Source organism: Lithobates pipiens, unplaced genomic scaffold (genome assembly GCF_037356315.1).
Source record: "Lithobates pipiens isolate NorthernLeopardFrog02 unplaced genomic scaffold, aLitPip1_a1.2 Scaffold_30, whole genome shotgun sequence".
Taxonomy (NCBI): domain Eukaryota; kingdom Metazoa; phylum Chordata; class Amphibia; order Anura; family Ranidae; genus Lithobates; species Lithobates pipiens.
Genome location: NW_027507791.1, coordinates 39,718,687 through 39,732,318, shown reverse-complemented (window position 1 = coordinate 39,732,318; position 13,632 = coordinate 39,718,687). Strand labels below are relative to the sequence as shown.

The 13,632-nt window shown below is 43.4% G+C and overlaps 1 protein-coding gene across 1 annotated transcript in view; it reads right to left on the bottom strand.

Annotated features, from left to right (window-relative positions):
* The window catches only part of LOC143942183 (high affinity immunoglobulin gamma Fc receptor I-like), a 70,826-nt gene that overhangs the window by 4,731 nt on the left and 52,463 nt on the right, over positions 1–13,632 (bottom strand). The window contains exons 3-9 of the mRNA XM_077463439.1: positions 13,085–13,105; positions 10,033–10,299; positions 9,686–9,949; positions 4,962–5,243; positions 4,535–4,816; positions 4,108–4,389; positions 2,107–2,250 (exon numbers count right to left, since the gene is read on the bottom strand). Of these exons, the coding sequence (XP_077319565.1) occupies positions 2,107–2,250; positions 4,108–4,389; positions 4,535–4,816; positions 4,962–5,243; positions 9,686–9,949; positions 10,033–10,299; positions 13,085–13,105 (1,542 nt within the window). The remainder of the gene's footprint in view (positions 1–2,106; positions 2,251–4,107; positions 4,390–4,534; positions 4,817–4,961; positions 5,244–9,685; positions 9,950–10,032; positions 10,300–13,084; positions 13,106–13,632) is intronic.

Sequence of the window (13,632 nt, the reverse complement as noted above, 5' to 3'; positions counted from 1 at the left end):
AAGGATTTACCCCCTTCCCGACCAAACGATTTTTTTTGCGATACGGCACTGCATGGCTTTAATTGACAATTGCGCGGTCATGCGGCGTTGTACCTAAACAAAATTTATGTCCTTTTTCCCTACGAATAGAGATTTATTTTGGTGGTATTTGATCACCTCTGTGATTTTTATATTTTTTTTTTTACATGTAGGAGAGAAATGTCAGAATTGGCCTGGGTGGGAAATAGTTTATTATGATGGTCCTTCTGCAATTAAAAGTGCCATAGGAAATATTATAATTTGTTTCTTTTTTTTTCATTAACTTATTAAAAAGGCTTGTTTCTCCTGTCTAAACTAAACTTTACTGTGTTCATAAAGTAGGCTTTTTTTAAATATATTAAATAAAACGTTTAAATCCTTTAGTGCAGTAAGGCCATAGTGACCGGTTTACAATTTACTGAGTACATCCAACCAGCCAAATGTATTCTAATTAGTTGTCATGAGTTAGTGCCTTTTTCAACATAGAGATCTCGTTATTAAAGCGGAGGTCCGCCCACACCTAGAAAAATTTAAAGTCAGTAGTTACAAATACTGCAACTGCTGACTTTTAATATATAGAAACTGACTGTCCAGGGAGCCCCCGATGTCGGCAACGCAGCCGATCTTCAGAATTGGTCGGGTGCAGCCGCTGCCATTGCCGGTAAGGGAACCCGGCAGAGTAGCCTTTTGGCTTCACAGCTGGTTCCCTACTGAGGGGGCTAAACTTCTGAGAGATGGCGCCGCCTCCTGGAAGTCGGGAAGAGGACCTGTCAAAAACAGTTCCCCATTCCCCCCTTCCCCTCTGAAAGATGCCAAGGATTCTAATATTATTATTATTATTATACACGATTTATATAGCGCCAACAGTTTACGTTACGCTTTACAAGGTAGAGGGGGGACAGCACATTTACAGTACAGTTCGATACAGAAGGGACAGGAGGGCCCTGCTCATAGCGCTTACATTCTAAAGGGAGGGGTTGGTGGTACAAAAGGTAATAGATGCGGGGAATTATTTGATCGAGGGTGGCTCAGGGACAATGGTTAGGTGGGTGTGGGATAGGCTTCCCTGAATATATGAGTTTTTCGGGATCTCCTAAAGGTGGACAGGTTAGGGGCTGATTGGATATACTGGGGTAGGGAGTTCCAGAGGACAGGAGAGGCTCTGGAGAAGTCCTGAATGCGAGCATAAGAGGAGGTAACAAGGGAGCTAGAGAGCAGGAGGTCCTGGGAGGAGCAGAGGGGATGATTAGGGCGATGTCTGCAGATGAGGTTGGTGATGTAGATGGGGACAAGGTTGTGGATGGCTTTGTATGTTATGGTTAGCATTTTGAATTTTATACGGTGGGGTGGGGGAAGCCAGTGAAGGGATTATCAGAGAGGGGCAGCAGCCACGGATCGATTAGTGAGGTGTATTAGTCTAGCAGCAGCAATAATTGTAGGCAGGTGTAGGTTGACCACCCTACACAGATGGTCCTGTCGATGACCACCATGCAGGGAGAATAAAGGACAGGAGGAATTCACGTTCCACTTGAGCCTCCATGTGTGTCAACGGGTGAGCAGCTGTCAGATTGGATGCTGCTCTCCCAAGTGACCTTCACGGCCATCCTTGTTGAGGGCAGTGCTTATAAAAACTCTGGCTCATTGCAGGTGGCACACCATTTTGCATGTGGTCAGGTTACGGACAGGAACCTGCTTGACAGGGAGAGTGTGACTTGAGTAGGGAAAGGTTCCTGAGGTGGTGGAACAGAGTAGGGTAATGCTGTGATGCTCCTTTTTTGCTTCTAGTGCTGTACACATCACCGATTACTAGCCGCCTCCTATGACAGGTGCTGCCGGTCCCTGGTATAGCCCTCCACAATTACATGTGCATGTCTCTGCAGTATGAAGCCACTACATGTATGAAGCCTCTGTTACAGTTGGAACATTCTTGAAAATATATATCCTTAAATTCTTAGACCTCAGTGTGCAACTCCCTCCCTCCTGGGTGCCCACACCGTCCGAACCATCTCTCTCTTCTCGCCTACATACTGATAGGAGTCCATCGGTCTTTGTATGATCAGAGTGGTACTATGGATACATTCAAATTACCTGCTTTAGATGTTGTTTGATGTGCTTTTTCATGTGAAACACTTTTTCTTGTTTTACATTTCCAGATAAGAACAGCAGAGATGACAATGACCACAAGACTCCCGATTACAGCTGCAGCGATTAACGACACGGGTAATTTATTATCTGTAAGCATACAGTAAGTATAAAGGACTTTTAGCAACATTAAATTACAATGAAGCTTGTGTAGCAATTGTATTTTTTTTTATATATATATTAATTACTATATATGAGCGGCAGGTACTCCAAGGTGGCGGATGTCGGCGGGTGCCGTTCTGAGAGCCTAAGCTGCGTTGTGTCCCCCGGTGTGGTTATCCCTGGAGTGGAGCTCTAAGTTGGCATTACTGCTCGGGTTAGAGTCTGCGCATGCTCCCCACTATTAATTACTTTCAACCTTGTGGAATGAGCTTACAGATGGCTTTTCTCTGTTCTAGCATGACTGTGCCCCTATGCACAAAGTCAGCTCCATATAGACATGGTTTGACCAGTGTGATGTGGAGAAACTCAAATGTCTTGCACAGAGCCATAAACTCAACCCAACTCAGTTCCAGAGCTCACAAATTCCAATAGACACTTTCAAAATGTCTTGTGGAAGCCTTCCTAGATGTGGGGAGGACGTTGTAGCTACAAATGGTCCTGGCTTTGGAATGAGATGTCCAACAAACCCATATAGCTGTGATGGCTCATTGCTCACAAACTTTTGGCCATAAATATTTAGAGGTGCTTTTTTGGAATATGGTGTTTTTTTTATAATAGGCGAAAATGGGTATTTGCCCAATGCTCCCACATTGAGAAGGATGTTTGGGGTGCAGTTTTTCTTATTATGGGATGGATCACGTGATCTCAGTAGAAAGTTTCTATTTCTTACTTTTACTTAGCATTAATTTTCCCAGAGTCCAGTGGTGTGGTCTATATCTGTGTGTGCAGAATAGAAAATGTTTGCAGACACCTTGTAATATATTGTACATATCATAGATCCAAAGGGATTTTTTTTTACCTTAACAAAGGTGAAGTTTATTGCTTTAGAAGTAAAAATTATGGAATTCTAAATGGTAGCTAAGCTTGGTTTGATCTTGGCTGCTCTCAGCACAGCCAACAAACACAATACTTTTCCGATTTGGATGTTGTACATTTCACTCTGGAAACAGCACAAAGCTAGATAGACTTCAATGGATTGTAGTCAGGGTCAGCCGGAGCACACAGTATGATCACATAAAGGTATTTTATGATTTCAAGTGTTTTATGTGGTTTTTAACTATGTAGAATATTCCCTCTGCTGTTTGTTTGTCTCATCTTATAATGATGGGCTCACATGTTGTAACTGTGTTGTAGTGTTGATCAATCCCCTTATGTCCATGTATTCATTCACCTAGCTTGTCCTTATCCGGTAAAGAGGCAACTTCTTGTGTCAGGCCACACAGCCTCCAATCCAGACCTCACCATTTCCTCTGTGTTGTATCACAAATGTGGGAGTGATAATGTGATGAAAGACTGCATGGTGATCTCCCTGTTAATTGCTTTGTCTGTTTGTGTCTGTGCCAGATCTAATTACTGTGTGACCTCCACCTGCAGAGCACTAGTCTGAGGGACCCAGGGATTGTGGGACATGTCGTTTCCTCACAGGAAGTGTCAGTTCTCAGACTACAGACAGAGATCATGCTTTAACCTGTGCAATGCTATGCCTCATGTTTGAACACAAACAAAAACTTCTGACACCAGAATGTGAAGATTTCCTTTACTATAGGCTGTGTGTACAGGTCAACCAAATGACACCAAGACACCACATGGTTCAACGCACATCTTATTCAGATTAAAAACATAAGGTGCGGGTATGAATGTTGAGGACACATTTTATCCACCCTTAGACTCCAGAAGGCAGTGCACCTAATCTTGTGACACCACACATTGAATCCTGGGAAAGCTGGAAGTGTTTTCTGTAATGTTTGCAGGTCTCATTGACTTGATTTACTTTTACACCCTTACCATATATCTGGATATAGAGCCCATCACTCATCTTCCTCACAGAGCCAGACCTCGTCGTCACTTCACAGGTATAATTCCCAGAATCCTCCAGCTGAGATGACGGCACTCTGTATGTATCAGATACATTGTATCCCCGCACAGCCTGTCCATCTCTGTAGAAGGCAAAGTGCAGCTCTGTGCCGCCTCTGAGTGGATCCAGTCTGGTGTCACATCTCACCGTCATCTCATCTCCTTCTATTACCCTGGACGGGGTCACTTTTATTTGCGGAGGGGAGAAGAGCTCTGGAAGAGGAAAGGATGACAATGATTGGTCAGTATGAGTTCTATTCCCTCATCTTGTGACTGTCAGGGAATAAAGAAATTAAAAGTGTATGTAAGGATAATGTATGATTGGATCAAAGCCATTCTTTTAGGTTTACATCCTCACCATATATCTGTATATAGAGTCCATCACTTCTCTTCATCACAGAGCCAGACCTCGTCCCCACTTCACAGGTATATTTCCCAGAATCCTCCAGCTGAGATGACGGCACTCTGTATGTATCAGATACATCGTATCCCCGCACAGTCCGTCCATCTCTGTAGAAGGCAAAGTGCAGCTCTGTGCCGCCTCTGAGAGGATCCAGTCTGGTGTCACATCTCACCATCATGTTATCTCCTTCTATTACCCTGGACGGGGGCACTTTTATTTGCGGTGGGGAGAAGAGCTCTGGAAGAGGAAAGGATGACAATGATTGGTCAGTATGAGTTCTATTCCCTCAGCATGTGACTGTCAGGGAATAAAGAAATTAAAAGTGTATGTAAGGATAATGTATGATTGGATCAAAGCCATTCTTTTAGGTTTACATCCTCACCATATATCTGTATATGGATCCCATCACTCATCTTCCTCACAGTGTCAGATGCCGTCCTCACTGCACAGGTATAATTACCAGAATCCTCCAGCTGATATGACGGCACTCTGTATGTATCAGATTCTTTGTATCTCCGCACAGTCCGTCCATCTCTGTAGAAGGCAAATTGCAGCTCTGTGCCGCCTCTGAGCGGATCCAGTCTGGTGTCACATCTCACCGTCATCTCATCTCCTTCTATTACCCTGGACGGGGGCACTTTTATTTCTGGAGGAGAGAAGAGCTCTGGAAGAGGAAATTGTTAAAAATAGAAATTAATGGGAAGACAATTATTCTCTAAATGTTGAAAAAATCTCACGATGCTTTGCAGTGGACACAGAATAATTTCCATCCGTGTTTGGCTAAGCCAGGAGTCAGCATGGAGGGCCGCGTTCACCTGCTAGTAAATGAAGACAACATTATACAGCCCCACACCTCTGGGTCATTTGCATTACATAGCCCCCTGCAACTCTGGACCCCTTTACATTACACAGCCCCCATACCTCTGGACACCTTTACATTACACAGCCCCTGCAACTCTGGACCCCTTTACATTACACAGTCCCCGTACCTCTGGATCCCTTTACATTACACAGCCCCTGTACCTCTGGACACCTTTACATTACACAGCCCCGCACCTCTGGGCCCCTTTACATTACACTGCCCCTGCAACTCTGGACCCCTTTACATTATACAGTCCCCGTACCTCTGGACCCCTTTACATTACACAGCCCCTGTACCTCTAGGCTCCTTTAAATTACACAGCCCCTGTACCTCTGGACCCCTTTACATTACACAGCCCCTGTACCTCTAGGCTCCTTTACATTAAACAGCCCCCGTACCTCTGGACCCCTTTACATTACACAGCCCCTGTACCTCTGGACACCTTTACATTACACAGCCCCTGTACCTCTGGACACCTTTACATTACACAGCCCCTGTACCTCTGGACACCTTTACATTACACAGTCCCTGTACCTCTGGACACCTTTACATTACACAGTCCCTGTACCTCTGGACACCTTTACATTACACAGTCCCTGTACCTCTGGACACCTTTACATTACACAGTCCCCCTGCATATTACACCATCCCCCCACACATCTCACAGCCCCCCCCACCCAGCCCCTCCCTGCATATTACACAGCTGTGTGAGTATGGAGGGATGGGGTGCTTTACATTTTTTTTTTAATTCTCTAATTTTTTTAAATGTGGCGCCTTTAATTCTTCTGTAAACTGGAAGTGATGTCATGACATAGCTTCCGGGTTACTAGATCCGAAACTTGGTTGAACCTGATCTCAGCTTCATTTGGGTCTCTGGCCAGTCGGCGGATGTGCCGGCTGGTCGCTTGGGCCTCCCGGTGGAACAGGAGAGCCTGGGCGTATCACACTGTTTGGGATAACAGCTGAGTGGCTTTTTAGCCGCATCGGTTGTTATCCTAAGAAAGCCGACCGTCGGCTCTAAAAAAAATGGTACTGGGGTGATGCGTGAAGTTGCAGCCATCACCCCGGAACAACCCCCTCAAGCCGAAGAAGCATATTTGCGTATGGTCAGCGCAAAGGGGTTAAAATGTCCAAGTTGTGTGTGCGCGTGAATTCACCATGTGTACTGACAGGCCGGACATTTAGCAGCGGCGGGCCATAGGTTGCCGACCCCTGGGCTATTGTATCCACTACAGCAATACGCGGAAATAGAGAACCCGGTAAGGTCAGTTGTTCTACCTGTATATTTAGATTGTGAATGGTCAACCAAGACACTGGAGGAAACCAACACAAACATACAGACTTAAAATGGGCAATGTCCTGGGAGGTAACTAGGCTCAGAACCCCGGTGCTACAATGGGAGGCTGGTAATAAGTCTACTTGATTGCATTAGGGTTTATCAGTCTACTATCAACGGAACCAGTCAGTCACTTCTCCTATTATTTCTCAGTTATATTTCCTGTTTCTTGGCTGTAAAGTGATATTACACCCAACATTGTTTAGCACTTTCACTAACGGATTTAACCTCTTACTGAGTATGCAGCTTCTTCATCTTTTAATCCTTGCCTATGCTCCAGTTTTAGCCAGTGCCATGACCGTCGCCCCAGGATTTCTGTTTAACCACTTCAGCCTCTGAAGGTTTTACCCCACTTCATGACCAGGCCATTGCGATACGGCTCTGCATCGCTTTAACTGATAATTGCGCGGTTGTGCGACGTTGCACCCAAATAATAGATCTTCCTTTTGGTGGTATTTGATCCCCTCTGCATTTTTAGGTTTTTTTCGCCATAAACAAAAAAAAAATTTTGAAAAAAAAATAAAAATTTCTTCATTAGTTTGGGCCAATTTGTATTCTGCTACATATTTTTGGTAAAAAAATACCAATAAGCGTATATTGATTGGTTTGCGCAAAAGTTATTGTTTACAAACTATGGGATAGATTTAGGAAATTTAAATTTTTTTTAAATATTTTTACAAGTAATGGCGGCGTTCAGCAATTTTTAGTGTGACTGCAACATTGCGACGGAGAAATTTGACATTAAGGGACACTTTTTGGGGATCAGTGACACCAATACATTGATTAGTGCTAAAAAAAAAGTACTGTCACTGTATAAATGACACAGGCAGGGAATGGGTTAACATCAGGGATGATCTGTGTTCCCTGGGTGTGTTTTCTTACTGTGTGGGGGATGGGTACACTCAAGGAAGAGAGACATTTGTGTACCTGATTAGCAGGAATGAATGAATGAATGAAATACTTGTATAGCGCATAATGCGAACTGAATCGCCTCTAGGCGCTGTGACTAGCTTTGATCATCTGCTAAAAGAGTCATAGATCTCTCTCTTCCTGTCTGACAGAACGACGATCTGCTTTGTTTCCATAGGCAGACCGTCTTTCTGTCTCTCCAGACATGCTGATTGGTTCCTACTGTGTCCAATTATAGCGGGAGTGCATCCCAGAATCATGTACAGGTACGTGATTTTGCGCTTAAGGGCCTCCCTGCCTTAGTAAATGTACGTGGAGTGGTCCTCAAATACTTCTGGCCGGGCGGTGGTTCTGTTATCCTGACCGGACGTCATATGATGTCTTTCAAGAAAACAGCTGGTGCTTCCGAGTTACTCTGGAGGCTCTTTACCATGTGATCAGCCGTGTCCAATCACATCTGATCACAGTGTGAACAGGAAAAGCCATGTATCAGCTTTTCCTCACTCGCGCAGACAGACGTGAGTACAGGAGAGCCGATCGGCTGCTGCCCTCACAGGGGGGTCTGCACTGATTGAATATCTGCGCAGCTCCCCCCCCCCCCCCCACGTATGCCCACACTGAACAACCAGGGATGCCCACAATGGATGGTCACCAGGCATGCCTCCCTGGACCACCAGGGATGGCAGTTAGTGCCCAGACAGATGCCAATAATCAGTCCCCAACAGCAATGCCTGCCAGTGTCATCACTGCCACCCATCAGTGTCCATCAATGCCACCCATAAGTGCCCATCCATGCAGCCTTTCAGTGCCCATAAGTGTCGCCTATCTGTGCCAATCAGTGCCACCTATGAGTGCCCATCAGTGCTACCTATCAATGCCCATCAGTGCTACATATCACTGCTGCGTATCAGTGCCCAACAGTGCTGCCTATCAATGCATCAGCGAATTGTAATCTGCAATGCCAGGATAAGAATTTTACCAGATTAATGTGTTTTTTTTTTCCTCAATGTGCTAAGTTTACATAACACTAATGCCGCGTACACACTAGCGTATTTTCCATCAGAAAAAACATCCAAGTTTTTACTGGTGGAATTCCACAAGGTCACACAAAAGTCCATCAAGAACACGGTGACGTACAACACTACGACGAGCCAGGAAAATGAAATTCATTGCTTCCGAGCATGCGTCGAGTTGTTTCCGAGCATGTGTACGAATTTTGGGCATCGGAATTGCTAATTTCCGATCAGAACTTTTTCCGACCAAAAAATAGAGAACCTGCTCTCAATCTTTTGCTGCCCGGAATTCCGCCAGCAAAAGTCCGATGGAGCCTACATTTGGTTGGAATTTCCGAACAAAAGCTCTCATTGGACTTTTGCTGGGGGAATTTCTGATCATGTGTACGAGGCTTAAGGGTTTGATTTTACTTTAAGAAGGAGACTTTCAATATTTGTAATGTTAGTACAGCTGTGCCCGTACTTATCTGATCCTCCCATCCGGGAATGGACAAGACCTCAGCCTCACTGCTGGAGGTGGTTCTGGTACCGGGGACAGGTTTGTCTCTATGGGAGGCTGTACAGGTCTACTCTGCCCCTGGAACTAGAACCACATCCAATATTCACACAATGGCCTCCTCCAGAGCTGAATGGAAGTCTTGGCACACAAATACAGTACATCACACATCACATCACAAGATATTGTATTATGACAGGTTCCTCTAGGACATTTTTAAAATCCATATGATTTATTTTTTGAGTTGTGAGTCCAAATAATCATCTTCCATGCTGACCCCATTTTTGCTGTGATTTCATCCACCTCGGAGATGTTTTTTTGATGGGCAGCTAGGGAACAAAATGGGCTTTAAATGGTTCATAAATGTTAGGAAAGCACACTTTTTGCAACAAAGTCAACGCTAAAGAGCATTTTTTTTTGTGGGAGTTCATCTTTCTCTGGATCAACCAATATTTCTAAAGATACAGTTTTAAATAAGATTTTAATTTACCTTTCACAGAGGATTCATCTGAGTGCTCTATCACATTTGTAAGATCATAGCGTTGTATTTGTTTAGTACATTTGTACCGTCCAGACTGACTCCTCGTTATATTAGGAATATGGAATGTGGAGTCGGATTCTGATGGTTTTATCTCCTGATCATCCTTGTAGAATTTTGTGTTTATTTCATTAAAATCTTTGACATGATGACATCTCAGAGTCAGGGGGTCTCCTTCATAGATGGCAGATGGAGGTCTCTGCAGGAGGACAAAATCTGAAATGTAATAAAATGATACTTTAGGTTGTTCTATTCACACCCAACAATCTGTAATGATGGAGATGAGATGGACGACTCACTTTGTGTAACATCTAGGAAGACGGGATCACTGATATTACCACCGATGGTCTGGCACTGGTAATCTCCTCTGTCCCGTCCTACTGAAGATCTAATGATATGAAGTCTCTGTTGACCTCCTTCTATCTTTGTCTGGTTTCTGTACCAGTGATAGGTCCGGGGCTCCTCTGGTGCAGTAGACGGCACATCACATGTTAGAGTCGCATCGTCATAGTATAATATATTCCCCCAGTTGGGTGTGAAGGTCACCACAGGTTTGATGGCCCCTCCTATAGAAGAAAAGAGATCACACAGAACACATAGAGAGCACAGTGTGCAGCAAAACACAGAGAGGTGAACACATCTTGTATGAGAAAAATACATTCTCTATAGAAATGGGAATGTTTATAGTCCTGGACATAGTGTGGATTTCCTCACATGTTGGTAATTCTCTGTTTGCAACAATGAAATCTAATCTCCGTAAAAAAAAATATATATATTTTAACCACTTCAAAACCTGGAAATGTCACCCCCTTCCTGCCCAGGCCAATTTTCAGCTTTCAGCGTTGTAACATTTTGAATGACAATTACGCAATCATACAACACTGTACCCATATGAAATTGGTATTTTTTTCCCCACAAATAGAGCTTTCTTTTGGTGGTATTTGATGATCTCTGTGGTATAAACAAAAAAGGTGCAACAATTTTGAAACAAAACGCAATTTTTTTTACTTTTTGCTATAATAAATATCCCTAATTTAAAAAAAACAAAAACTAATTTCTTCATTAGTTTAGACCGATACGTATTCTTCTACATATTTTTCGTAAAAAATATTGTAATAAGCGTATATTGATTGGTTTGCGCAAAAGTTATAGCGCCTACAAAATAGGTTATTTATTTATGCCATTATTATTATTTTTTACTAGTAATGGCGGCGATCTGCAATTTTTATCAGGACTGTGATATTGCGGCGGACACATCGAAAACTTTTGGCACTATTGGAACCATTGACAATTATACAGCAATCAGTGCTATCATTATGCACTGATTACTTTATAAATGTCACTGGCAGGGAAGGAGTTAACACTGGGGACGTTAAAAATGTTACCTAGGGAGTGATTCTAACTGTGGGGGGAGGGATTGGCTGGGGGAGGTGACCGATCGGTGTTCCTATATACAAGGAACACACGATCTGTCTCCTCTCACCCTGAGCGTGCCCGCAGGTCTCCGGAACTCGATGTTCTCCAGTGGCCCTCGATTGCGGTGTGGAGAGGTAGAACAGGGAGATGCCAATGTAAACAAGACATTCCCCCATTCTGCCTTGTGTCATGACAGAGATCCACTGCTCCCTGTCATCGAGAGCAGTTATCGCTGTTATGTCCTAGATAGCCCCTCCCCAGACAGTTAGAATCACTCCCTAGGACACACTTAACCCCTTCATAAACCCCTAGTGGTTAACCCTTTCCCTGCCAGTGCCATTTACACAATAATCTGTGTATTTTTATAGCACTGATCGCTGTATAGATGACAATGGTTCCAAAATAGTGACAAAAGTGTCCGATGTGTCCGCCATAATGTCGAAGTCACAATAAAAATCACAGATTGCCGTCATTACTAATAAAAAAAAAGTATAATAAAAATGCCAAAAAAACTATCCCCAATTTTGTAGATGCGACAACTTTGGCGTAAACCAATCAATATACGAGTAATTCCGACGGATTCATTCCGAAAGAGGTCCGGAAGTGATGTTGCATACACACGGTCGGACAAAGTTGTCGGAAAATCCAATTGTACATAACGTGATGACGTTATTTCGTTACGATGGGACTACGTTCAGGCTAGTAGCCAATAGCTTTGGCCTAGGAATTTGATCTGAGCATGCGTGGCACTTTGTCTGTCGGAGTAGGCTACACATGATCGGAGTATGTCCGATCGGAGCATTTTGTCGGAAAATTTTACCGGCAAGTTGGAAAAGTTGGTCCGTCGGAATCTCCGCCGGACCAACTTTTCCAACTTGCCGGTAAAACAGTCCAATGGAGACCACACACAGTCGGAATGTCCGTCAAAACGGTCTGATAGGACACATTCCGTCGGAATCTCCGACCGTGTGTACAAGGGCTTAGTGTGATTTTTTTTTTACCATAAAATATGTAGAAGAATATGTATCGGCCTAAACTGAGGGAAAAAAAAAAATTTAATATGTTTTTGGGGGATATTTATTGTAACAAAAAGTAAAAAATATTGTTTTTTTTTTCCAAAATTGTCACTCTTTTTTGTTTATAGCGCAAAAAATAAAAAACACAGAAGTGATCAAATACCACCAAAAGAAAGCTCTGTTTGTGGGGGAAAAAAAAACGTCAATTTATCTTGGGTACAATGTCATATGACCACGCAATTGTCAGTTAAACTGACGCAGTGGCGAATCGCAAAAAGTGCTCTGGTCAGGAAGGGGGTAAAATCTTCCGGGGCTGAAGTGGTTAAACTTTGGTAATTTCAGATGGATTTAAGGTATGATCTGAATTGAAATCTCAGCACAAAGGGATTTTCCAAGAAGCATTTATAATAAAAAAAAAACATAGAAGTGAACCAGCGAATAAAAAAAATAAAAAATAAAGTCAAGTTGAGAGGTGCGCCTGTTCAACCTATGCAAGAAACTTGAGCGAGCGTAAATGCCGCTTGCGCATGTGCAGTGCATAAATTGACCTAGCGCAGTTCCGAGTGTATTTGCAGGTGCAGCAGGCTTGCTCAGAGAAGTTAATTTTCTGTTCTATTTTGGGCATAATTGTTACTTGGACAGTCATATCTACACTTCCTCACATCACCCCCATCATATTGGCACTTCCAGCTTCTTTTAATTCTGAGTTGAAGAATGCGTGCGCCAGGTCTATAGCGGCGCACAGATCGCGGCTGCCCGTGCGCCGGCATGCTCATAGTAAATGGGGAATTGCGCTGTGTTACAGGCGCAAATGTTTTGTGAATACGAAAACGGCCGCTGTGCGTCGGCATGCGCCGCAACTCATGGCGCAAACGCTTCGTAAATCAGCCCCATTGTCCAGTATCAGGTTTGTACTCACCAGATCTTCCCACGTTCAAAGCTGAAAAGCCAAAATACACTTCTTAGAAAATATTTTGTACAGTACATGTCATTAAAACATATCTAATGCATTTCAATCATTTATCTTTCTTTCATTTTCAGTTAGAAATTCTAAAACATTTTTATAACAAACATGTTTGGTTCCCAATTTTCTCAGGTCACCAGAAGAAGATCAGAACTTCCACTCTCTCTTAGATGGTTTGAAGAAGTTGTGTTAAGCAACCAGACATTTGTGTTGCCATTCTACCATTGAGTAAACATCAGCTGCCCTTTTATTCACCCCATAAGCCCTCTTACACAGTGGACATGTTTATTTACCCATCAGAACATTCTATGAATCCATCATAACCCCCCTTACCAAGACACTTCTATTGCGCCTTACGTAGCCACCAGTCAACCCACCACCTCCTTTATGAAGCTTTTTCCAACCAGCACCTTTCTCTTCACCCTTATACAGTTCCAGTGACATAACTACTAGAACCCAACTATGAAACCACCAGATCCCCCCTTACTAACCAAGTAACCAGT